Source organism: Vidua chalybeata, chromosome 5 (genome assembly GCF_026979565.1).
Source record: "Vidua chalybeata isolate OUT-0048 chromosome 5, bVidCha1 merged haplotype, whole genome shotgun sequence".
Lineage (NCBI taxonomy): Eukaryota > Metazoa > Chordata > Aves > Passeriformes > Viduidae > Vidua > Vidua chalybeata.
This window is the reverse complement of record NC_071534.1, coordinates 30666332-30693214: the sequence shown is the minus strand read 5'-3', so window position 1 is coordinate 30693214 and position 26883 is coordinate 30666332. Positions and strand designations below refer to the sequence as shown.

Genomic DNA, 26883 nt, shown 5'->3' with positions numbered 1-26883 from the left:
AATATCCTCCTGGGCCTTTTTATTAAAAGCAGATTTCCACAGAGAATTAATGAAATACAGAAAATTAAATAGAAACAGAAAGGAGCAGCTCCCTCAGCCCAGCAGGCTGCAGCATCCAAAAGAAAATTAACAGAAAGATTATGGAGTATGGATTGGGACCATCCCAAATCCCAAATTCCCCATGTGGAATACCACTCTACTTTGCTCTACAGATCACCACCTCTCTTGGTGGACAAACCCTTCAGCTTTGCTTCCAATTCACCGAGCTCCCAGCTGTGGCCACCGAGATTGTCTGCACCGTGTCCAGGGCGGGATCCAGGGAGACTGGCAGGGAAATGCTGTGGGAACGCTGCCCAGGAAGCTCCCGGCCCTGCCCTGTGCCTGCAGCCCAGAGGGAGATCTCTTCCCACAGCTCCGGCTCTGCTCGGCGCGTCCCGGCGGTTCCCACGCTGAGCCGCACGGGTCCCTCCGCCCGCTGCCTTGGGAGCGTTCCTGCGGTGCCAGCAGGAAAGGAGCCTCTCTGGGACACGGACTGGAGATCCAGGGGGAGAAAAGGAGTTTTCAGTCTCCAGCCTGACCCAGCAGCTGGGCCTGGCGGTCGCTGGTAAAGCCCCGGCAGAGGCCACCTTGTCCAGGGCATTGATGCCAGAGGCCATTCCTGCAAAATCAGGAAAAAAGGGATGAACCTTGGAGCTCCTGGAGTTAGCCAGGAGCTTTGCCTAAAGACTGGAAGGAAAAACTCACATCCCCAGTAGAGATAAAAACAGAGGGGAAAAATGCAACCCGAAGTGATGAAAAGAGAAGGGAATGATTGGAACCATTTGAAATGGGTAAGAGGAAATGGCCTGATGTGATCCCAGGGGAGGTTTAGGCTGGATATTGGGAAGTCTCACAGTGGAAAGGCTGTCCAGCCCTGGCACAGCTGCTTAGGGCACTGGTGGAGGCCCCATCCCTGGAGAGATTTAAAGCCGTGTGGATGTGGCACTTGGGGACATGGGACAGTGGTGGCCTCAGCAGTGCTGGGGAATGGTTGGGCACTGTGATCTCAGAGGGCTCCTCCAACCTGAAGGATTCCATGATTCCAACGACACCCTGAACCTGCCAGCACAGACACACCTGTGCCTGCTGCAAGCATCATTTCCCTTCCTCTCCCTCGCTTGGCTGCCAAACATTCCCTGGTGACAGGGAACACAGGAGCAGTCCTTGCTGTGGGAGAGGCCAGCAGGATTCGATCCAATTCTCTTCAGAAAGAGCTGACAGGATCCAGCCAGTCCTGTCCCCAGCTGCTTGGGAAGCTCCCAGTCCCTTCCAGCAGCAAGAGAGGGAAATCACCTCGTGCCGAGGGACAATGACACGAGAGCTGTAGGGAGAGAGTGGCAGAGACGGGAGAGGAACACCAGAGCTTTCCAAAGGGAACACCTGCCAGATCAACCTCCAGGACCTGTGGAAAACATTTTCCAGCTGAACTGTGAGTTCATCTACTCCCATCTTCCACTCACTGACCTTTCAGCCATGGCCAGGAGCTGCTCTGGATGGAAGGTCCCCTCTGTGTCCATGGATGTGGCTTTTCCTTCACTGCCCCCACAGTCTATGGGTAACTAAAGGAGAAGAAAAGGATTGAACAGGGAGTAAGTATCCATAAATACAGCAGATATGGCCACATGCCCTCACTGAGGTCATATAACAAATAATATCCCAAGCTATTGTGATGAAAGTCCTTTTTAGCTGGGAAAAGCAAGAGGAAACATTCCTGGTCCCCATCTCTGACTCCTTCCCTTTGCAGTACCAGTCACCCTGGAATGCCAGGACAACAGGAAATGGCTTCCCACTGACACAGGGCAGGGATAGATGGCATCTTGGGAAGAAATTCTTCCCTGGGAGGGTGCTGAGGCCCTGGCACAGGGTGCCCAGAGAAGCTGTGGCTGCCCCTGGATCCCTGGCAGTGCCCAAGACCAGGCTGGATGGGGCTTGGAGCAACTGGGGCTAATGGAAGGTGTCCCTGCTCATGGAACTCAATGGGCCTTAAGGTCCCTTCCCACACAAACCATTCCAGGATTCTACACAAGAGGACCGGTGCTCAGCTTTGAGCTGGGCAGTTTAGGGAGTCAACGAAATGATCAAACTAAGTCCAAGCCTCTAATATTTTAGGGAATGGCAACCTCTAGACAGTAATAAACACTTAGAAAGTCAAGGGAGGTGCCCAAATTAGCAAATAGCCCAAGGCTGTGGTGTCTGAATATTGGATTGCAATGAGGTGAACCACCCACCTGACCAGTGACTGCCAGGCTGGGACACTGCTGTGTCTTCCCACTATGGAATTCCCCAAATAACTGTTATGGATCCTGTTTCTATTTTTCCTGAAGAGAAAATGATAATAATAATAAAAATTAAAAGGTCACATGTTACAAACATATCTATGTATGCATCTATCCCACATATAAATTATTACATGTATAGAGACTCAAACACTCAACTTGGCTGAAAGTTTCAAAACTAAGAGGGAAAACTGCTTTTCACCCTGAGATTTGTTCATGCTGTGGATAAAGTCCAGGTGTGTTTCTGAAGATGCTGAGGAGATGAAATTACTTGTTTTCATTTTTGGATTACTAGAGGAATGGGGAGATGGTGATGCCTGGTTTTGTTTTCCCTAAACACATCAGACTTCAATAAACCAGAAACATCCAAAAATGGACAGCTCTGAGTCTTGCATCATGACTAAAAGGGTGAAAAAGTATTTCTGCAACTTTTAAAATAAAAGCAATTATTCAGGAGCAGTTCTAGAGGTTTTTCATCCAACCAAGACTTGTCCTACATGGTTCCATGCAAAGATCGAACTCATGGGAAAACCCCACACACTAACTGAGCTTAAGCAGGAAAGAGAAATAATAAAATGTTGACCTTGAAGCAACTTTTCCAGCTCTTTGGAGCCAGTGGTGATATGGATGATTTCTGACCACTGCAGGTGAAATTCTGTGCTGTAGTGAAATCCTGGGAGCCAGTTTGGCTGCCTCAGCCTGAGGGAAAACCCAAGTGAGCAGTGCCAGGAGAGATCATGCCATTCATTAACCCCCAGTAATTAATATTTCCTGCCTTGTGGAGAGGTGCCTGTATCATTCCATGCACATTTCACAGACCTTGCACGAGTTAGTATCTCTGCATAGAGCTGAAATTCTGCTCCAAGAAAAGCTCCAATATCCGTTTTGTGTGTTTTATGGAAATATCCTCCCCTTCAGCTCAATCCTGTGCTGGGTGCATTTTACCTTTTCCCATCACAAGTCATGTGACACCTCCAATCACCTTTACTGCCCTTTGGAGACCTTCCAAATTTCCCACAATGCTTTCAGCCAGCAGAAATAAACCTGTGGAATATCTTGGACTAAAGTTCCAGAACATCCTTACAGGGATTTTGTGAGCTTTGGTTTCACTGATGCCTTTAATGTTCAGCAGCTCCTTCTCTGGTGCAAAAGCCACAACCTCCACTGTGTGAAATCCAGCTGCTTCCAGATTCTTCCCATCACTGGAATTTGTGCCACAAAGCTCGCAGGGAGGGAGGAAAAGCAACATGTGTTGGTATTTTGGATTGTTTTGGGGTTTGTTCTGACAGAACACAAGTAAGCTAAGAAGTTTGCAGACTCATCATGTTTTGAAGAAAAAAGTTTAGGTTGGCTATTATGAGGGAATACTTCCCTGGGAGGATGCTGAGGCCCTGGCACAGGGTGCCCAGAGAAGCTGTGGCTGCCCCTGGATCCCTGGCAGTGCCCAGGCTGGACGGGGCTTGGAGCAAGCTGGGAAAGGGGAAGGTGTCCCTGCCCATGGCAGGAGTGGAGCAGGACGAGCTTTTAAGGTCCCTTCCACCCCAAACCATTCCGGCATTGCACAGCTCCAGCTCTGGCAGGCCCTGCCGGGTTCCCCCTCCCACGGTCTGGAGCTCCCCGCGTTCCCCGCCCAGGGTCCCCTCACGGTGCCCAATTCCAGCCTCCTGTTCCTGCCCCTCAGGCCCTGGACTTGTCAGGGTCCTTCGCCACAGCTGCCTCCCCAGCTCTCCCCCTCGCAGATCCCTGGGGCTGTGCCGGCCCTTTCTGAGCCCCTGCCCTGAGCTGACAGACTTTGCTTTGCACCACGGCCCGCCCCAGCGATTGCTCCCGCTGGAATATCCCCCCCACTGTGTGTGCGGCTGCTGGAAGCCGGGAGGTGCCTCGGGGCTGGGTTTTTGGGAGGATGATGGGGATTTAGCACCTACTGCAAGCGCCTGCAGTAGGGACTGCACACGATTGTAGAAAAATGCTGATTTGTGCCCAGGGCTGCCTAAACACCCACCCTGCAGAATTCCAGGGCTTCTTCCTTCTTTCTTCACTGCCATTGGGTTAAACTGGAACCTCTGGGAGATGGAAGGCTCCCATGGAGAGCTGGAGGTTTGCAGGGAGAACAGAGTTCATCTAATCCCACCTGACCTCTGGTTCTTCAGCTCCTCTACGTAGCTCCATCAAGGGCCCAGGAGCTGGGCACCCGGAGCCGGGGCTGGCAGGACTCTGCTGGCTGCTCCTCGTGGCTCAGCCCTGTCTGCAGCTGAGAGCAGGCAGGGGATGGACATGGGGCTGGCAGGCAGCTGCTGTGCTCCCGCAGGATTTAATCAGCAGCTCCAATGGCCTCCTGCTCCTTGGGGTGTCCCGAGGTGCCCTCACAACCCAGAACAAACACCCAAGCTGGGAGCTACCATCCCACGGATCCCTGCCTTTCCCTGAGCCCCTCATTTTCAGCAGTTTTGTCTCAACACCCATTTCTGCTGTGCCTTCTGCACGGCAGGGGGATGGAACCTTCCCAAGGGGGATGCTCTCACCAACGTGTCCTTCTCTGCCCCTCCTCCTGACAGCATCACTGACCCTCTGAGCAGGACCCTGAGCGAGGCCGAGTTCATCGACTGCTTCCAGGAAACCAAATGGGCTTTGAACCTCTTAGTGAGACACAGGAGTTTCCATCACATGCAGGGACAGGGCTTTTCCCAGTGTATCCCAGCAGCAAGTGTTCAGAGGGAAATTAGAACAGAAAACACTGCCAAGGGACAAAGGTGTGAGTGAATTCCAGGTTCTTCAGAAACCAGGACACCTTGTGTCAGGCTTGTGCAGGTTTCCTGGGACAAGCTGTTAAACCAAAACTAGAAACATCCAGTCCAGGATGGGACAGAGCAGCCAGAGGGTTGCAACACCTGGGTCTTTTCAGATCCAGGCCTGGGAAATATCTGCTTGACAGCAGCTGAAGTTCCTCATTGCCCTAATATTCCTGGCTCCTCTCTTTTTCCCCTGCCAGAGCCTCTGGATTGTGGAGAGGATGAAAAGCACGACCACAAAGATATTCCCAGTCCTGCCTGAAATGAACAGGGCTTATGCCTTTATTAATGTTCAGCTCTTTATTAAAAAAAATCAGCTGGGCAGGGGGCTCGACGCAGAGCTCGCCCCCGCGGTTGTAGCTTTCCCAGGCAGCCGGAAGGAAGGCAGCGTGCAGAGTCAGTCACTGGAGTCCCGAGCAGCAGCTGTCCTTTCTCCTTTCCTTGTGGCACACCGGGGGCCCGAGGATGAGGAGGCGTGGTGTGCAGAGTCTGTTGCTGAAGTCCAGAACAACAGCTGTCCCCGCTCCTTCCGTGGTGGCAGCACCAGGGCTCCCTGTCTCTATCTCCCTGCTTCTCAGAGCCTAATATAGTATGTTCCTTCTAGGTGATGGCGACGGTTAAAAGCCAGTCAGGGGATGTGTTTCCCTCTTCCTCAGCTAGGGCATTTATCTAGACTCCTCTATTGTGTTCAGTTTTTGATTTATATTCATTTTTATCTCCTAAAAATACTCCCATGATCCTAAGGGGTTTTTATTTGCATGTTAGTCCCAGAATGGCAGCGTGGAGGGGTGGGAGGCCAGGTAGTTTAGAGAAAACAAACAGAGCAATTGGCTAATTAGCATTTCAATATCGGTACTTGGCTAGAGTTAGTAGTTTTCTTTTAGTGTTGCCATGGGAACTAGGAAAGCCCTGCCCGCGTCTCTGGGGAACACCTGGAAACTGTTCATAACACTGCCAGCTCTGCTCAGTGAAACACGAGGGACCAGGAGGTGAAGGAGCCAGCAGGAATTCTGTCAGTTGTGACCAAACTTGTCCAGCGAACACATCCCACAAGATCCTTCCTGGGCAGTCATTAATAAGGAAACTCCAGAGGTTGTAAACAACCCTAATGCAGGACACCAAGCTTAGCCTTTTCCTTGAGAAGCAAAAAGGGATAATTTGTGCCTGCTTAGGATCAGAAGGAGCAGCTGATCTGACAAGAGCCCATGATTGAGGGTGGAGCAGAGCTGGGACTCCGTGGTGAAGCCCTGCCACGTTCCTCCCCACGTGGCTGCCGAGTCCCTGAGAAGTGCCCGTTCACTGGGTCAACCTGCTGCCAGCAGCTGCTTCCCACTTCCCACTCCACACTAATGTTTCATCTCTGGCATTTCCATTGCTTTGCATTTCAGTGGGAGCAGGGAGCCTGTCTCTCATAGCAGCAGTGCCAGGAGCCCAGGGCAGGAGGAGGAGCTGCATGGAAGCACAAACTGGAGAGGTTTCTGTCCAAGACTGAGCACCAAGATGTTTCCTATTACCATCCGAGTAGCAGTTGCATCTGGACAGTTTTCCTTATCTCCTGTTAATAGGCCCATCAATGTCTTGCCACATGACTCAGAGATAACACTCTCCAGGAGCCAGTTCTGTTTAACAGGTGATTAAGGACACACTTCATGACTCAGAATAACATCAGCCCATTGTGAGATGCTCTGCCCAGGGGGAGAAGCTAGGCATTCCCACCTGGATAAATCCAGGGATTTCTAGACAGAAAGGCAGCCTTTCCACAGGTTTCCGAGAAGACACAGCAACCAGATCTGTCACTCGAGGAGGACTGCAGCCACTCCAATTTGGACTACTACCAGCACGCTGACCAAAGGGGTGTCAGGTTGTATTCTGACTTTGTCAGTGGTTTTCCTTTTATATCATTGCATGTATTTTTGTCTTTTTTTTTCCCCTTTTCCCAATAAATTGTATTTCTGACTTGGAGTCTCTCACTGGTTTTGCTTTCAAACCAGAACAGTTTCTCACTACATCTCCGCTGATTGCTGCTGCCGAAACGCATTTCTGGCAGGAAATTAATCCCAAGTGTTTGCTCTTCCATTCTGCCACAGCTCACCTCAAACACCAGCAGATTTGGAGCCTTTCAGTGGCCCGGGCAGCTCCAGGTGCCACAGACAAGACCTTGGTGGGGACTTTTCCTTGTCAGCAATTTGCCAAGGGCCCCTCAAAACACCAATCCTGTTGTTTTCATTCGTGGAACCAGTGGGATTCTCAACCCTGCAAGAGGCAGAAACAACAATAACCCACCTGGCCCTTCCTCACTAGGACTTCCAAAATAAGGCAAGATTTGTGTGTCTGTTCAAATCACCTTCAAAGGCACTGATTTAACAGAGAGGGGATTCCACCCCTCCTGAAATTCATCAGGAATTAGAAATGGACACAAAATAAAAAGGAATGATTCCTATGCCCTACACCACAAACTCTTCTCATCAGTCTGCAACACTCCCCCCGTGTGACAGAAAAGAGGAGACACACTCAGGGTGGGGTTAAACTGTGTTTCCTTTCTCTTTCCAGGCCAAACTCAGGAAACATATCCAGAATCCCCACACTATGGAGTTGGTGCATTTCCTATTTGGGCCACTGGAACTGGGAAATCTTATTCCCAGGTCTCACAAGGAGAAGCAGCTTGAAGTAAACACAGGAACCCCAGCAAATCTGAATCTTTCCACCCTATCATTAAAACCTTACCGTGAATATCAAAACCTGGGCCTCCAGAGCTTTTTTATCAGGAGTTACATCCCTGGATTTGTTAATTTCCTAATATTATCTCTTCCCAACAAAGCACTGGGCATCTAAGGAATATAGAAATGGGTGTGCTAACCACTGGCTACCCTCTGGAATGTCAGAGCTTGGAAAGAAGGGCAGCTGGGGCTTTTCCTGGTGATACCCGTGATGTGTACTTTACCTAAGAGTCCCTTGCCAATGTTCCCCTGAATCCACCAAAAATCCACCTGTTCATTCCCCAGCTGCTTCCTCCCTCTTTTCCTTTATCCAACAGAATTTTAACAGGTGAATAGTCCCCTCTAAAACAGCACCCTTCATTCCAAACCTAATAGCAAACAAATAATTTCCTCTGACCTTCATTATTAGGATTTCACCAAGAGCTGGTGGATGGAAAATGATCCTCTCCTGGTCCCTGCTGGATTCCTGGAGCAGGCATTCTTTCCCTCTTTCCCCTGCCCCCTTTCAGGCTTTGTTCCACAGCTTTGGCTTCCAATCCTTGGATCCCTTCCCTCTCTCCAGGAGCTCCCAGCAGTCCCACACCCTCTTTTCTCCCATCCTGGTCATTTCTCCAGGAATGGATCTGTGCATTTCAATTCCCTTCTCTTTCCTCCAACAATTCCCACCAATCCAGACCTAAAGCTGACACAAGGAACGCTTGGTGCCCATAAATCCAAATCCAGACCTTGCCATCCCTAAAGCACAACTCCAAACACACAATCCTGGGAAATTTGCATTAATTCAAACCTAACATTCAGGCCCCACAGCTCAGGCTGCAGCACAAAGTCAGTGCAACAAGTGATCCACAGGAGCTGTGGCATGTTCTGCTGCTCCTGCAATGCCATTTATGGCTGAGCAGGTCAGAACAAGGTCTGAGCAGACAGGACTGGAGAATCAACACCAAGCAGTGACCCCTGTGCTTGGCAGGGGCCTGGAGCATCCCAGTCCAGGCTCTGGGTTTCCTTCCCCTTTTTTTCCTGCAATTAACCTGGCAGGGGGACTTTTGAATCCATCCAGACACTGACATGTTTCCTGAAAGGGAGCCTCCATATAAATGGGGAGCACAGAAGAACTTAGTGCCACATTCAGAAACCCTTCAGCAAAGCATTGGAAAAGCAAAGTGGTGTGGGATTACCTGGAGTGCCAGGGAACCGAAGCCAAGGTCGAAAACCAGCACACAGCAAACAGCTGCCACTGCTTCTCTCTCCACTCACTACAGCAAGCACAGCTTCCCTGGAATTTCACACTCAAGAGTCTCTTCCAAGCTCAGCAAGTGAACAAACAGGAACTCCAACATCTCCTTCCTCTCTGCTTTGGGCAGCACAGACCCACCAGGAGGAACTGGAATCCAAGGGTGGATCCAAATGTGGGACTCCTGCTTGCCACTCTCCACCTTTTCTCCAGCTGTGCCCTGGGCTGGGAAGCAAAAGACAACAAACATTTTAAAAACATCCCTGAGGTGTTTTGAGGATGCTCAGGCCTGAGAGAAAGCCCTTCCCAGCACCCTCTTGGCCTTTTCCCACTCCGAGGAACTGTGGAAATGCACATCCACACCTGAGGTAGACAGCCTGGGATGCTTTCTGCACACCAAACACCACAGCCCCGAGCACCAGGAGCCTCAAAAAGCTCTGGATACAATTCCCAGCCTCAGTGAGCTGTAGGAAGTTAAACCCAGCAGAGAGGAGAAGAGGAACCCTGTGTCCTTCTGACTGACCCCACAGCACAGGCAGGAGCAGGGGCAGAAGCTGTTGGGTTTGGCTACTCAAACACCAAAGCTTTTAGCATTGCTGGGGCAACTTCAGTGATTTTTCCTGTCCTAAAAGAGAGGAGAAAAAGAAAATGAAGTCCCCTGTGGCAGTCACAGTCTTCTGGCTCACTGTCTGAGCACACAGATGCTCATCCTCTGCAGCACCTGGAAAAAACTTGGAAAAGGCAAAAGTAAAATGATGTTTCCCATCAGAAATTGAGTGTCTATGAACATCAGTTTTTGATAAATTTAATAAGATCACTTTCCTAGACAAACCGCAGGCCATGGAAGGTCTCTCCAGGCAGGAGAACTACAGCAAGCACAGGGAGACACAGTCAGGGATTGGCACTTCCTAAAGACCCCTCTGCACCTTTGTCCTTTATTTGTAAAGATGGGGGTGGCAGCTGCCCAGGAATGCTGCTCAGAGACATGGAGCACATGGGGGAAGTTGTGAGGACTCAGGTGGAGAGAGCAAAGAAACAGAGCCTGTTTTCTTTGTTTCTGCTCCTCAGTCACAGGAACAGAGCCAGTCTGTGAGCACTGCTCTGCCTTTGATGGATTATTTTTGCTCAGGGCCCTCAGCTCCATCCTCTCCTGAGAGCAGCAGAGAACTGCTGCAGGAGAAGAGCTGAGTTAGTCACAATCCAGGGATGCAGCCATTCCAGAGGGGAATTGACAAGGACTTTTCTCACACACAGAAATCCCACAAAAAAAACACTGAGTCTGACTTCACTGCTCACAGCAGGCAAAGGCAAGAGAAGCACACAGCACCACTGAAACAGCATCTGGGTTTGGGGGAACACAACCTTATCAAATTAGGGGATGGCATTTGGGAACAATCCTGGCTGCCTGGAGGCAATTCAGGCCCCACGACGCAGGCTGCAGCACAAAGTCAGTGCAACAAGTGATCCACAGGAGTTATGGGATGTTCTGCTGCTCCTGCAATGGCATTTATGGCTGAGCAGGTCAGAACAAGGCCTGAGCAGACAGGACTGGAGAATCAACACCAAGCAGTGACCCCTGTGCTTGGCAGGGGCCTGGGGCGTCCCAGTCCAGGCTCTGGGCTTCATGTGCCTGCTTCTACTGCAGTGAACCTGGCAGGGGAACTGGTAAATCACAGACCCTACAATGAGACACTGCCTGAAGCAGAAATAAAATCCAGCTGCAGCAAAACCCACGACCACATTCAGAAACCCTTCTGCAAAAAAAAGCCTTGGAAAAGCAAAGGTGGTGTGGTGACCTGGTGCTCCAGGGGACTGAGGGGAAGGTGGACAAGAAGCAGCCAGCAAAGAGCTGCCCCTGCTTCTCCCTCCAGCCACCACAGCAAGGGCAGCTTCCCTGCAATTTCACGCTCAGCATCTCTGCCAAGTTCAACAAGCCAACAAAAGGCACTCCAAGATTTACTTCAGACTTTTCCAGCGCTGCACTTGCCATGATCCTTTGGGCACAAGGAGCCTTCCAGACTGTCCCACACCTTCACATCCCACTGGCTCGTTTTGGCATAGTTGGAAAAGTTCACTGTCCCTTCCAAAAGGATCTGCAGTCTCTTTCTGAAGCCAGAACATCCCCAGTTTTGCTTTTCCCTTGAATGTTCTGTTCCCTGCACAACCAAGGCCCTTCCAGTGCCTGGCAAGTGCCAGCCGAGGAATCCAAGCCCAGAGCCTGCCTGGGAGGAAGGAATGTGTGTGCCACAGGAAGAGTGTGAAAATGCATATTAAATGATTGGCTCTTTGCAAATATTAAATGGAATACTATATGTGTTATGTTGGAAAGTTATTTTGTAGTACTGTATCAATCCTTTTTAAGTAGTGTGGTGGATATAGTTTTAGGTTATAACATAATGTTATAATAGAAACTATGCAATGTAAGATTTTTTTTAACTAGCTCAAGAAAGGGATGAGATAATCAAGAAAATCTTCGCACAGAGATAACAGCAACAAGACAATTAGGAGTTACTACCTCCTTATCAGAAAAGACAAACATCCTTCCACCTCCTCTCCATCTTTAAGGAGACACCAGGATTAAGGGGAAGAAGTTGATGATAACCAGAGAACACCCTTTGAAAAGAATTTATGCATCATGTATAAGATACATGAATATGCAACAGGCTACTGCTTTTAAGGGTTAATCCTTTGTTAGCAAGCCATGCTTTCAAGAGGAAAGCATCAAGACATCCGTAATTCTTTGCTTTTTATTGTCCTTTATTGTCCTAACTCTGTCTAAATTCTTATTACTCTATTTTTATAACTATTTTATTACTATTAAACTTTTAAAATTTTAAAACAAGTGATTGGCGTTTTTCACAAGAGCATCCGAAGCCTGTCACTGCCAGCCCTCCCTTCTCACCACGGCCCCAGTGGCACCAGAACTGTCCCTGCAGGCAGAAATCCTCCTCGGGAACACCATGAGCTGTCTCTGAAACAGAGATTTTTAGAGTTAAGTTAACAAAATGAATTAAGCATTTATAATTTAGCTTGTAGAGTTATGTATTGAATTTTAACCTTTTACTTAAGAAACTTCTGCCTGGTACAAAAGGCATAGGAAAATGCAAATTTCTGAAGCTTCTTGCATAAAGAACAATACCAGAAGAAGCAAAGAACCCAGATAAAGAAGCTCCTCTGTCTCCAAGCCTATCAAGACTGACAGACGTACTCAGATAAGCACCAAAGGACCAAAAGCGCATGTGCAGAGAGGAAAAGTTCAAAAGTTCAATCATGAGGAAGACCACAATATTCAGCCTCAAGACCACCGAGAGACCCCCGTACGACCACCACAGCAAACCACGCGTGCCAAGAAGGGCGTGGACTTATTTAGCATGAGAGGCGAGGACAGGCGGGGCCAGGGGTTGAATATACATGGAAAAGTTGTGCAATGTATCGCATATGGAACATCTTTGAGAATAAAAGCGTGGGTCAGACTGAGGCTCGGGGCACAAGTTTTGGAGAACTATCTCACTTGTGCCGGGCGCTGACATACATACCCACTTCATAACCACCCCAGGTTGTGGAGTCTATTTATTTATTCCGCGTATCGCTTCAGTTGGCGACCACGAAGGGACTGCTCTGCTCACCCGTGGGTCCGGTTGGGAGCAGACACCCTCAGGCGCCGCGGGGCTTTTTCCCGGTGGGACTCTGCGCCTCGGCTGTATACTGCGGGGAGCAGACCACGGCCCGTCGATAAGCGGATGAAAGCGGTATGTATTAATTTCTTTTCTTAAGGTTGGCACTGATAAGTCGCAAAAAGACGTTTTTGCGCGCAGGTTTGCCCAGGGGCTTGCAAGCAGAGCGCCACCGGGGGAGAGGCCGGCGGCGGGAGGACCTCCCCAGGTGATAGCGCGGCTCGGGGAGGGCGAAATCGCGATTTCAGTGTGTGGTGTGTCTGTTACGTCCGGACGTGCGTGCTTGGGCGTGTGTGTGTGTATGTGTGAGTGAACGGCAGAGTGCGGTGCGGCGTTGCTAAGATACAGAGACGCGGCGCGGCGGTGCTAAAGAGCGCATGCGCAGGGCCCTCTCGGCCCACACTACCTGATAGAGCGGGTAGTGCGCAAGCGCGGGGCAGCTCAGCCACACTACCTGATAGAGCGGGTGGTGAGCATGCGCAGGGCGGCTAGCAGCCACTCTACCTTGGAGCGGGTGGGGCGCATGCGTGGCACGGGCTGTCTCTAGCGAGAGGGGGGAGCGCGCCGTGAGGCTTAAGTCGGGGCTTGCAAAGTGCTTTAGGCGCAGCCTAGCTGATAGCGCAGCGGGCGCGCGGGCACAAGCCGCGGTTTGAGGAGCTGCTTTGAACACCGCTAGCTGATAGTGCAGCTAGTGGGAGCGTGGTACAAGCTGGGAGTTACAAGCACCGCTTACAAGCATCGCTAGTTGGTAAAGGGCTTGCAAAAGTAGCCAGCGAACCCGGCTGGGCTAAGAGTTAAGTGTTTGTTGTGCGATAGCACTGCCCTTTAGTGTTAAAAGCTGTTATTGGGAGGTCCTTTGCATTACAGGGTTTGCTGTTTAGTTCTTGTTACAAGTGAGAGGCGATCAGCCCACAGTGGCTGCAGAACTCCAAGCCCGGGCCGAGAGAGCCCGGCCTCCCAGACAGGTGGTTTCAGCTTGAACCAAGTCAGTCTCTTCATCCATCAGGGGACTGGGTAGTCATAGAGCGGGAGGACGGAGGGAGAGACAGAGTATTCTTGGGAGGGATATACCAAAGTTCAACAAGTTGCTATCTAGCCTTTGACTGGGAATAACCGCCAGTTGGAACGGGTGCTTAGGAACCCCTTCAGGTGGGGTTCATGTGTGGATTGACAACCTTTTGCTAGAAGCCAGACTGGCACACAGCTTGGGTTCTCCTCCGATGCTTGAAGTATCAGAAGAGGTGTTATTGTATTTCATATAGAAGGAGATCCACATGTCCTGCATGTGCTCCTGAATTACCGAGATACTATAGCCCAGGGGTTGAACAAGCAAGGTGTGAAATAGTGAATTTGATCTGTGGGAAAAGCCACCTAGTCCTTGAAACCTGGGACGTGTTTAAAGAAGATTGGAAAGGATAAAGGGGTGGCACAGCCTTAGTATTAAAAGGAAAAAACCAAGGAATTGTTTTTCTCCTTTTTCCTCCCTAGTGGTTTGGATTGAACCCTTAGGGTTCGTAAATTTATGTGGGACTGGGCAAACAACAAATTAACAACAATTGGTGGTTATCATTCATTTGACTATTAATATTTTAATTTGATAATTATCATAACTAAAAAAAAGAAAAGGGTTTTTCTTTTCCTTTTATCTGTGGCTCATATTTGAACACTCAGAATTGAATAACTTAAGTTTGCTCCAAAAGACATAATGGGAGCAAAACAGAGTAAAGAAGTACCCAAGGCCAGCCCACTAGGGTGTGTCTTAGCACACTGGAAGGAAATAGCAGGAAAAAGGGGCGTAGAAAATAAAAAAAATTTAATCAAATATTGCTCCCATTGGTCGCCTAGAGGAGGGGGCCAGATGGCCTCCTACAGGAACATTGGAATATAATACCTTATTACAGCTAATGTTATTTCTGCGGAGGGAAGGGAAATGGGAGGAGGTTTCTTATTGTGATATGTTCTTCTCCCTCCGAAATAATCCTGATTGGCAAAGAAACTGCGGCATCAAGGCCCCCTCCGACCCCCTCATTCTGGCCCTTGAGAAAGAAAACAGAAGCAAAATGGGAGAACTTAAACGGTGCTGCTCAGCCTGTAGCATAAGACAGAGGTGCACCAGAACAGATAAAATCTATCGCACAGCACTAGAGGAACAAGAACAAGATCTAGGCAACCTATTTAGCCCTCACTTGGGAGAGCAGGGGAGGAGGGGTGGGGACTTGGGAAGGACATCGGCACCACCTACCCCACCTGCACCTCCCATTCCACCTATTCTACCTATCCCACCTGCACCTCCCATTCCACCTATTCCGCCTTTTCCTGCTACTACTTCTACTCCTACTCCCTCTCCTCCTTCGGAGAAGGCACCCGCTCTAACCCCTCCAAGCAGCCCAATTGCATCTCGAACTAGAGGGCAAATATTACAGGCCCCTCTACGGGAAACAGTAATACCAGGTGGGGAAAAGATATTAGTTAAGGTGCCCTTCTCCACCCTTGACTTAGAAGCGTGGGAAAGGGTTGCAGGAGATTACTGAAATGACCCAGTAAACACTGCTAGACGTCTACGATACATTATGAAGCAGCATAACCCAGACTGGGGTGATATTCAGTTGTTATTAGATGCATTCACTGAAACAGAAAAACAGTTGGTTTTAAAAACTGCAGAAGATCTAGTGGCAGACCACTTTAGACAACAACAAGTGGACCTAAGGGAACATTTTCCACTTCAGGACCCAGGCTGGAATCCGAACCAACCAGAAGAAAGACAGAAGCTAAATAAGTATCAGGAGTGGATTATATTGGGAGTAGAAAGAGCAATGCCTAAAACGATAAATTGGTCAGCCTTATATGCTATTAAACAGGGACCCTCGGAATCCCCCACAGAATTCCTAGACCGTCTGAGAAACGCAATGCGACGCTATACACCACTGGACCCTGCATCTGAAGTGGGGATACAACAACTAATTAATCTATTTTTGGGACAGTCCACGGGAGACATTAGGCGCAAACTCCAAAAAATCCGAGAAGGAGATGCACGGAATTTAGAAACTCTACTGGGGGAGGCTTGGAGGGTCTTCAGCAACAGGGAAGAAGGGTATAAACGAGGGATGAAAAACTTGATAACAATAGTGCAGGAGGAGCGGAGGGAAAAGCGTGAAAGCAGGCAGGGGCCATCCAAGCAAGGCCCTCCTCAATTAGGCAGAAATCAATGTGCAAACTGTAGGAGACAGGGCCATTGGAAGAAGGACTGTCCAGAATGGAAACAGAATGGTCAAGGGAATCAAAGGAGGGGGGTGGTTGCCCATGTGCAAGAGGATTAGAGGGGACCGGAAGAGACTACCCCAGCAGACCCTCTGGTTGTAAATCTGAAGCTGAGGGGAAATGGAAAAAGAAGTAAAATTCCTAGTCGATACTGGGGCAACGTACTCAGTTCTAAATACAGCTTTGATGCCCATAGGGGATGATTATGCTATAGTTACAGGGGCGACTGGCCAAACTGAAAAGGCATTTTTCTTTAAGCCACTGAAATATAAACTGGGGAAGCAGTGGGGGATTCACACATTTCTATATATGCCCAATTCCCCTGAGCCACTTTTGGGCAGAGATTTGCTGGGACAATTACAAGCAACTATTACATTTAAAAATGGGGAGATGACTCTGGAGGTAAATGATCAAAAGTATGTAGAAGTATTGAGTTTGATATTAACCACCAGTGAAGTTATGAGAGAAACTGAAATTGATGAAGAGATAATGAATCAGGTATTTCCTGGGGTATGGGCCTCTGATGTACCAGGGAAAGCAAAAAACGCTCCCCCTATACAGATTAGGCTAAAAGAGGGAAAGCAACCTGTCAGGGTTAAACAGTATCCCTTGAGGAGGGAGAATAGGGAAGGGATTAGCCCAGTAATTGAGAACTTCTTGCGTCTTGGATTATTAAAAGAATGTCAATCTGATTTTAATACCCCTATCCTACCAGTTCGCAAACCTGATGGGTCATACCGGTTAGTACAGGATCTGCAAGCCGTAAACAAGGTAACTGAAGATCTGTATCCTGTGGTGGCCAATCCCTACACGTTATTAACTTGCTTAACACCCGAGCTAACTTGGTTTACCGTTTTAGATTTAAAAGATGCCTTCTTTTGCCTTCCTATCCACGAAGCCAGACAGAAATTTTTTGCATTTGAATGGGAAAATCCTAAGAGCGGGCGAAGAACTCAACTGACATAGACCAGACTCCCACAAGGATTCAAAAACTCACCCACTTTGTTTGGAGAACAACTTGCAAAAGAATTAAGAGACCTGAGAAGCCCCTCCAGAGGAAGGGAAGTTGCTACAGTACGTAGATGGCATCCTGATAGCCACACGGACAAGGGAAGCATGCATGGCCTGGACGGTAAGCCTCTTGAACTTTTTGGGGCTCCAAGAGTACCGAGTATCAAAGAAAAAAGCCCAGGTAGTAAAACAGAAAGTAACTTATCTGGGTTACGAGGTCAGTGCTGGACAACGTACCTTGGGCCAAAGCCGGAAGGAGGCAATATGCCAGACCCCAAAACCTCAGACTGTAAAGGAACTACGAACTTTTCTGGAGATGACAGGGTGGTGCAGGTTATGGATCTATAACTTTGGACTGTTTGTTAAGCCCTTATATGAACTGATTGCAACTGAAAGCAGGAACATCCAATGGACAAAGGAAGCTACGCAAGCTTTCAACCAGCTGAAAAAAGCCCTCATGTCAGCTCCAGCCCTGGGATTGCCGGATGTGAGTAAGCCTTTCCTTTTATTCTCCCATGAGAAGCAAGGAATTGCCTTAGGAATACTAGCACAGGACCTCAGCCCATATCGGAGAGCAGTGGCTTATTTCTCTAAGCAATTGGATACAGCAGCTAAAGGGTGGCCTGGGTGCCTCAGAGCTGTTGCAGCAGTCGTACTGAACATCCAAGAGGCACGCAAATTCACCCTAGGCCAGAAAATGACTGTGCTAGTGTCTCACACAGTGTCTGCAGTGCTGGAGGTAAAAGGTGGGCATTGGCTTTCCCCACAACGGTTCCTGAGATACCAAGCTATCATAGTGGAGCAAGATGATGTAGAGATAGTAGTGACTAACACTGTCAATCCAGCCTCCTTCCTCAGTAGAAACCAAGGGGAACCAGTGGAACATGACTGCCTGGAGACCATCGAAGCCACCTACTCCAGCCACCCTGACTTGAAGGACACCCCTCTCGAGAATGCAGAAGTCTGGTTTACTGATGGAAGCAGTTATATCATCAGTGGAAAACAGCACACCGGGTATGCAATTACGACGTGCAAGGAAGTAATAGAATCTGGGCCCCTGCCAACAAATACCTCTGCGCAGAAGGCCGAGATAATTGCTCTAACTCGGGCCCTAGAATTGGCAAGAGGGAAAGAAATAAACATATACACGGACTCAAAGTATGCAATTGGAGTAGTGCATGCTCACGGAGCCATTTGGAAAGAGAGAGGACTGCTGAACTCTCAAGGGAAAAATATTAAACATGCATCAGAAGTGCTGCAACTTCTAGAAGCAGTCCAGTTGCCAGAGAAAGTAGCGATCATGCACATTAAGGCACATCAGAAGATAAACTCAGAATTGGAAGAAGGAAATGAGCTGGCGGATAGGGAAGCAAAAGAAGCATCAAGAATTGAGGTAATAACTGAGGCAGCCCTGATTCCAGACGGGCAAATTTCCCCTGAAGGTAAGCCAAGATACAACAAACTAGAAAAAAAATTCATCTATGAGCAAAAAGGAGACTATAACCAAGAGGGATGGGCCACCATAGAAGGAAAATTAGTTATACCCTCCAATTTATTATGGTCCCTAATAAGGGAAGAACACCAGAAAACCCATTGGGGTATTGATGCTCTATATAAATATCTAAGTGAAAGGATCATAGCTAGACATTTACGAGCAACTATTACCTAAGTGACTCGACAATGTGACCTTTGCCTCCAGACCAAGCCCAAAAATACTCCCAAACCAAAACTTGGCCAGATTGGGAAGGGTCATGGGCCGGGGCAGCAATGGCAGATTGATTTCACAGAATTACCAAGAAAAGGGGGGTATAAGTTTTTACTGGTGCTAACAGATACCTTTTCAGGATGGCCAGAAGCATTCCCCACCAGGACTTCCAAAGCTCGGGAAGTAACTAAGGTATTAGTACAAGAAATCATACCACGCTTTGGAGTCCCGACCACAATCTCCTCAGATAGAGGACCACATTTTATTGCAAAATTGGTGCAACAAGTTAGCCAATATTTGGGTATAGACTGGGAACTTCACACCCCATATAACCCACAATCAAGTGGTCAGGTAGAGAAAATGAATCATTTGATCAAGCAACAAATTGTACGATTGGGACAAGAGGCTAATTTGCCATGGCCTCAATCCCTCCCATTAGCACTACTGTGAATCCGAACCAAACCCAGGACTAAAGAAAAGCTGAGTCCCTTTGAATTGCTTTATGGGAGACCATATGGGGTGCAGAAAGGGACGTCCACCCAAGACGTATCACTAACCTGTTATATGATTGCTCTAAATCAACAACTCAGAGCAATTGAAAAATATGTAGCCGGAACCCGAGGTACAGGACTTGATGCACCGGTACATGACATACAACCTAGAGAACATGTATATATTAAGTCTCTTACAGAGAAAGCCCTGGAACCAGAATGGGAAGGACCGTACCAAGTGCTGCTTACTACCTTCACTGCAATCAAGATTAAAGAGCAAAACGCTTGGATCCACCACAGCCGTGTTAAGAAAGCTCCAGAAGCCACTTGGAGAATAACACCGGGTGACAGTGAATTGAAACTAAAACTTACCCGGACAAAATGAATGTATCAGGGTGGGTGGGGATTTTTGCTAAAGTGTTGCTTACAATCATAATTGTAATCCAAAGTTTAGAAAGTACTCCTAGCCAGAACAATGCTGAATGGCCTTGGTCCCAAGCCTTTACTCAATACACCGGATCCATGGGGAAATCTTCCGATTTAAAAGGTTTAAATCTAACAACTCTGGTCATGCGCAGTAACCGAATATATAAAAAGCAGGAGTGGCAGAAACAGAAATTGTGGTCACTTCAAGGGACCATAGGGGAAGTAATTAAGATAGGGTATCGAGTGGTTAGCGGGACCACCTATAGAAAAGCAACCCAAATCAGTGTGAATAAGCGCCAGAAGATTTGCAATCGTCCAAATGAATTAGACTGTTGGTACAACTTCACATTAAGACAAACTGTTGATGTAGTTTGCCTCTGGACCCGCGACACTATTGGGCTGTCTTTCAAATTTATGATAAGCGCTATAGCCAAGCCCGTTACAACCCCACCCAGCACGCAAACACAAACCCAAAATATGCCATTTAAGCTTGAACCTAAGGTTTATGAAATTGGCCCATATGTTATTAGAAATATGGGTAAGCAAAAACTGTTATTTAACCCAGAATGGTCCCTTAAACGTGTCGAACTATTGATGCAAACTAATATCTCAACAGTTCAGCCAGCCTGCTCTCCCTTCCTGAGGTCATTCTTTGAGGGATGGGCAAAATGGCTGCAAAAACAAGTACACTTCAAAGACAGAATGCGAAGGGATCTAACCGGGATGTTAGGGACCGGGTTAGGGGTTCTGAATGGGATCGACTCCGAAATATTAATGAACAAATTAGCAGTAGCCACTAGCGATCTGATAAAATTAAAACAGCCTTTACAATCATCTCTATTAGCATTGGGAAATAGTCAGTGGCAAGTCTCAAGAGTGATGCCAAGATGGAGAGAAATTGAAGATCAAGAGCATAGCTTACTAGTAGATGCATTAAAGGGGGCACAGGATAACATATCTTTAGCCCTTAGCTGTATCCAAACGCAATTATAGATACAGTCAACAGCCACATTAATCATAAGAGAAGGGAGTGAAGGAGTGTTTCTAACTGAAGTACAAAAGGCTGTCTGGGACAGTGCTGCAGACTTTGAGAGAAACTTCCAATCTTGGTGGACCATGGTAAATTTTACATATAATCCCACCACTAACACAGCTACTGCCTTTGTGCTCACTATACGTAATGCCACAGTTCACACTATTCACCCCATTGTTGCCTTAGGGTTAAGTCACGAGAAGTCGGTATTATACCCCTCAGAACATAGAGTATGGGCTTGGAAAATCCAAGGGAAATGGCAAACTGTTAACTTAGAGCCTTGCATCGCTCAAGAACAACAGGGATTCATCTGTGAGAATAATCTGATTAGTGCTCAAGACATATGCCTTGACATTGACCAAGGCATATGCCACTTTGAGATCCACCCAGACACCAGACAACAAACTGTACTAGTGTATATAGGTGATGGTTGTGTATGTTTAAGGACTGTACGTGATGTCATAGAAGTTGATGAGAACAAGGTCCCCCTAGCTGTCAAGAATCATTCCAATTTTTGTATCTGCAACTTTATTAAAGTTACCGGGTGTGACTTGGTGTACTCAGCACAAGTCGTGTCCCACCAGTTAATCAGATCAAACTACACGACGTACAACCAATTACTACCCACACCCATTGGAATGAATTTAACTCTAGTAAAACAACTAATGAAACATCAAGATCTAATCAAAATTGTAGAAGAGATTCAAAAGAATGGGCAGAGAACTCTAGTAACTGTCCATCATGACATAACCGAAATAAACAGAGTCCTGCAAAGAGTAAAACAAGATACATGTCATAACTGGTGGGATGCACTATTTGGATGGTCACCAACTGCAACTGGGATCATGAACACTTTATGTCACCCCATTATAATTCTATTAATTTTAGTTACTGTAAGTTTAATAATGTCTATTTTAACACTCATGTGGAATTGGAGGATGTTAAAACGCATGGCCATTCTGACCTCACTCTCTAGAACTCATGGAATCTTACTGAAAGAGAACTGTTATGATGGTAGATTAGAATTTAAATCAAGACCCCTGTAGTAAAAAAATTTACTATATTTTAAGAAAAGGGGGGACTGAAACAGAGATTTTTAGAGTTAAGTTAACAAAATGAATTAAGCATTTATAATTTAGCTTGTAGAGTTATGTGTTGAATTTTAACCTTTTACTTAAGAAACCTCTGCCTGGTACAAAAGGCATAGGAAAATGCAAATTTCTGAAGCTTCTTGCATAAAGAACAATACCAGAAGAAGCAAAGAACCCAGATAAAGAAGCTCCTCTGTCTCCAAGCCTATCAAGACTGACAGACGTACTCAGATAAGCACCAAAGGACCAAAAGTGCATGTGCAGAGAGGAAAAGTTCAAAAGTTCAATCATGAGGAAGACCACAATCTTCAGCCTCAAGACCACCGAGAGACCCCCGTACGACCACCACAGCAAACCACGCGTGCCAAGAAGGGCGTGGACTTATTTAGCATGAGAGGCGAGGACAGGCGGGGCCAGGGGTTGAATATGCATTGAAAAGTTGTGCAATGTATCGCATATGGAACATCTTTGAGAATAAAAGCGTGGGTCAGACTGAGGCTCGGGGCACAAGGTTTGGAGAGCTATCTCACTTGTGCCGGGCGCTGACATACATACCCACTTCATAACTACCCCAGGTTATGGAGTCTATTTATTTATTCCGCGTATTGCTTCATCTCCAGTGTACCACTGGGCTGGGAGAACAGACCAGCAGCTCGCAGGGAAATCAGGGGCACCTGCTGAGCCAACAGCAGCTGTGGAAAGGCACGGAGGCAGCACCTCACCAAAACTACATTAAAAGAAATGCCAACACCTCGGGAGTCACTCCAGTGTTGAGTTCCTAAAGCAAAACCAACAAGGATTTTTATTTTTAGATGCTTGGGAAAAGTCCGTCCCATTTTAACCCATTTTTTGTGGCTTGTTTCCAGCTGCTGATGTTCATTTCCCAGCTCAGACCTGGCTCCCAGCGCTTATGGCTGGTTCCACACACACACACAGACACACGAAGCTGCTGCCAGCTGTCATTTCAGCAGCTCCCGGGGACATGAACACCCCCTACACCTCCCACCTCCTCAGCCCGAGGCCAGCCAACACTCCCAGGGAATTCTCCCTGCTGGCCCTGCCTGGCAAACCCTGTCTCCAGCTCCGGCCACCGCCTCTCACCTCCTGCGAAAGAGCAGCTGCATCCTGCTGGTGCTCCCGGCGCCACTGGCCCACGGCCCCTGTTCCCATGGCCCATGACCACGCACCGGGAAACGCCGCGGAAAATCGCGCTGGAAGCGCGGCCTCGGCGTCGGCGTTGGGGTCGGCTTCAGGCAATCGGAGAGACGTCTTTGAAAGGCGAGGGGTCCTTCTAGGACGCAATTTCCTCCCCTACCCAAGGTGCATGCGCAAAATACCGCCATTTTTGGAAGGTCAAATAAGGCTCGTGCCGATCAGCTATCTTCGGTGTGGCATCACGTGACTTCCTGTGCAATCCGCCATCTTGTGTGCTGACAGAAGTCACTTTTTGTTAAGACGCCCTCTTTGGTGGGGCATCACGTGACTTCCTGCTCGTGGTACTGGTACTGCCAGTGGGTACTGGCAGAAGTTATTTTCTGATCAGCCACCATATTTAGTGTGGCATCATGTGACCACGGGGTTTGTGGGGTTTTTTTTTTTCTGCCATCTTTGGTACTGGCGGAAGTAACTGCCGAGTGAGATGCCACCTTTGATGTGGCATCACTTGACTTTATCCTTTTTGTACTGGCAGAAGCCACTTCCGTCTGGGCCGCCATCTTTGGTGTGGTACCATGAAGGCCCTTGCTCCTTACAAAGGTGTCTTCTCGGCTGCCTGAAGCCGACCCCACTGCGATGCCGTCCTGGCCCCGAGCCTTCCCGCCGTCGTGCCTCCCACGGTGACGCACAGATTGTCACTTCGGAAAGGATTGCACAGCCCAGCAATGGCTTCAAGAAAGAATTGTGAAATTCAAGGGAAAGGCCATTTCCAGGAGAGGTGCTGGAGGGAGAAAGGTGGTGAGCTGAGCTGAGCTGCTCACGCCGAGCTTCTGCCTGGGCTCTGGTCTGCACTCCCCAGCTCAGAGCAAGGCTCCCGCAGATCTCTGCTGGCTGCTCGCAGCTCACCCCTGCCTGCTCCGAGCAGGCAGGGAGGTGACGGGGGCTCTTCCAGTGCCCCTTTTTGTTCTGCAGCGCAGGCACGCACACGTTCAGTGCAGCTCTGCGTGAGCTCTCTGTGCTGTTCAAGATGTGTTTTGTGGTCAGTGTGAGCGGCTGGGGAAGGGATTGCTGAGGTGAAATTTAGGTGCTACGCTTGTTTGTGACTGTCCCGTAAATTACCACTTGCAAAGCCCTTTGCAAACACACTCATCCCGTTCCTTCGCCTCCTCACAGAGCCAGCAGCTGGCTGGCATCCAGTCTCTTTAAAGTGGTAAATGAACAAAGATCCAGGAGCCAGCCAGTGTGACTCTCACCACACAACTCAGTGCTCTGGAGATCTTATTCTTGTCTTGGTCAGGTCCTTCCAGCTATAGCTTACACTGCTAGAACAACACCGCCTCCTGTGCACTTGCCTTACGTCACCTTAACCCCTCAGATGACAGCAGGAGCCTTGGCACGAGCAGAGACACAAAGCAGTAGGCAGGGAACACCATCATCATCATCACCTTTTTTTCCAGTTTCATATCTTTCAGCTCTGGCCCAGAATCAGGTTTTTCATATATCACAGCCAGCCAGGTACTCAGCATTAATTCGCTCAGAAATTTTTCCTGTGTTTTGCAACACACAAATGCTTGTGTCAGTCCTTTAAATCCTTCCATCTGGAAGGATCCAAAATTGCTTATGAATTTAAGTTCCTCAAGTTTGAAACACATCCTCTGTGTGGTAGAGTGAATTCAATCCAACAATTCCCAGGTTAATGCCAAGCTCTGGGTTATTTTGGGATTAATTGTTCTTCATTTCCCACAATGGAGCAGATGTATGTAGACCACCATACACCCACTTCACATACCCAGGTGGATCCTTTGACACATTTTGAAGTATTTTGTTAATTTGTTTCGCCTAAATTTCTTGCTCTCAGTTCACAGACTTCTCTCATAAATTGTCCACTGGAAGTTTTATTTCCCAGGCTCACCTTGGTGTTTCTCAGAGAGGGCTGAGAGGTGCTTGCAGAGCCACATGGAAATCAAGGAACAGTGACAGTAACTGTCAGTTCCTCTGAAGTAACTTTGTTACTTTGTCCCACATCGCCTCCCACGGCTTCAATGGGAAATATTTTTTCTGCTTTACCTGCCCCTGACGTCTTACTCTGAAGCCTTCTGCTTGGTGGAGCAGTATTTTGCATTTGACTGCTGGATCCTGCAGATACTTAATCTAGAAGCCATTTGGATTCCTTTTAGATTAAAGAATACACAATACTTCCCATTAAAGTCAGTGTCAGGTTTGGGGTTTCCCCCCTTAATGAAAGTCTTCAAAAAAAAACCCCAACCTTTAAACAACTTCAGTAGATTTTGTAAAACGGCCTCCATTCCAATATTAAAGATGTTCTTTGAGAAACAGCTCTTGACAATATAAAATGTAATATATATTACACACTATATTGTTTACTGTAAAGGAAAAGAAAAATAATTCAGCATTATTTTTGTATTAGTATATGATATATACATTTTATATATTATATATACAAATATTTGTACATTTGTATATTATTTGAAAAAATTTTAGTAAATGAAATTATTTGGAAATGCTGTGTTAAAATGTTCATTTTGCAATTGTTGAAATAGAACCTTTCTTCTTTATTGAAGGGTTTTTTTGTTTGTTTGTTTTTCACCAAATACAATTACAGAAATTAATTTGTATCTGCAAAATGTTTATGTTTTGATGAACACCACATTTTGTAATTACAAAATCTGGTAGTTCAATCTGTCTTTGCATTTCCTTATGGGATCAGTGTGTCCTGCTCCAGACCTGCAGGCACCTTGCATATCCCCTACCATGTAAAACCTTCATATTCCTGTTTTTCCCCTCAGATTTTTCAGCAGAGCCTGAGGCCCCTGAAGAGACACCTTATAAATAGAAAAAGTTATTAATATCCATAAATCACCAAATAAACTGTACTGGTGGGATCCAGAAATCTTATGGGATGCTTTTGCCAGTTCTCAGCACTCAAATTCACTGGGGTGGGTTTAATCTCCACAGGATCCTGGAGAAAGAAGGGAAGGAATAATTCTGCATCCAGTCTGAGGGCTACATAATATGTTGCATAATTGCACATCAAGTGAGGAGGATGAAAGCGACTATTGCAAACCAGCTCATTTGCTGAAAAAGAATGGCAGCATCCTGTGAGAGGAGAAATTTGTGACCATCTAATTAAGAAATATGTAATTATCCCTACACTTAATGGGTCTGAGCTTCCAGTTTACTTAGAAAGGAAGTCAGCCTCACCTAGATCCATGGGAAAGGTATGGAGCAACTAATCCTGGATTTCCAGACACTTGAAGGACAAGCCACTCTCAACCAATCTGTGATTCTGTATTGCTCTAAGTTCTATAAAATAATAATTTACAGCAAGTTGAGGGGAAGTATGCAGAGAATGTAGAGAGGCAGAAATTACTTTCCCATGCAAAAGTTTTTGTTACCTGAGTTGGTGGATTGATTTCTTCCAATATCATTCTTGAAATGACTTTGTATACTGAAGCAGAGGAAATGTATTATTAATTGGCAGCAAGAAAAGGAAAAATGAGATTACTCTATAATTCTTTTCTTTTAATATTAAAATAAAAGAAAAAAACCAGAGGAAAACATTGTCAATTTTCTATCACAGTCTATTTCACAGATTGTATACTGTAGGTTTTTTTTGTTGAATGGGCTTTTCAGGTGCACATCAGTGTCTTGATTATACATTTTCTATAACATAATTAAACTATCCTCTTGAAATTTATTCCAATGAGCAACCTCTTAGAAATTTTCATGTACCCTGAAAAATGAAACAGAGTGACCTATTCTTAAAGTAATGTAATGAACACAGCATTAAGGATTAAAAGCTATGGGATAATAAAATATTTTTTGTTTCTTATGTGTACAGAGGGATGCAGTGAGAACTGTAATAGCAGCTGGCTTTGCTGTCTCAGGCAGGTTCAGCAAAGGATGCTCTCCAAAGACCTTCTCTTTAGCTGTAAGAACTGTCAAGGAATTGTCGGGAAGTGGAGA

At 47.2% G+C, this 26883-nt stretch overlaps 2 protein-coding genes and 2 long non-coding RNA genes across 4 annotated transcripts; 2 read left to right on the top strand and 2 right to left on the bottom strand.

Moving 5' to 3' along the window:
• Positions 1–2: 2 nt before the first annotated feature.
• LOC128788939 (DNA repair protein RAD51 homolog A-like) lies at positions 3–26357 on the bottom strand. Its single transcript, XM_053944298.1, is given in 9 exon segments — positions 3–658; positions 1504–1598; positions 2268–2331; positions 2333–2357; positions 2899–2990; positions 2992–3014; positions 3400–3537; positions 22843–25280; positions 26313–26357. Coding segments are annotated over 8 exon segments (603 nt in total). The 5' UTR covers positions 22912–25280; positions 26313–26357; the 3' UTR covers positions 3–561.
• Positions 1540–2215, top strand: LOC128788942 (uncharacterized). The gene is made up of 2 exons (XR_008431272.1): positions 1540–1628; positions 1784–2215. It is a non-coding gene; the product is annotated as an uncharacterized LOC128788942 (long non-coding RNA).
• LOC128788941 (uncharacterized) lies at positions 5966–13053 on the bottom strand. The gene is made up of 6 exons (XR_008431271.1): positions 12679–13053; positions 11955–12023; positions 11568–11665; positions 9416–9677; positions 8997–9277; positions 5966–7357 (listed from the first exon to the last, which is right to left on the bottom strand). It is a non-coding gene; the product is annotated as an uncharacterized LOC128788941 (long non-coding RNA).
• On the top strand, positions 17171–18866 carry LOC128788937 (uncharacterized). Its single transcript, XM_053944293.1, has 2 exons — positions 17171–17482; positions 17841–18866. Exons 1-2 carry the CDS (start codon positions 17404–17406, stop codon positions 18662–18664), a joined length of 903 nt encoding a protein of 300 aa, XP_053800268.1. The 5' UTR covers positions 17171–17403; the 3' UTR covers positions 18665–18866.
• Positions 26358–26883: the final 526 nt, after the last annotated feature.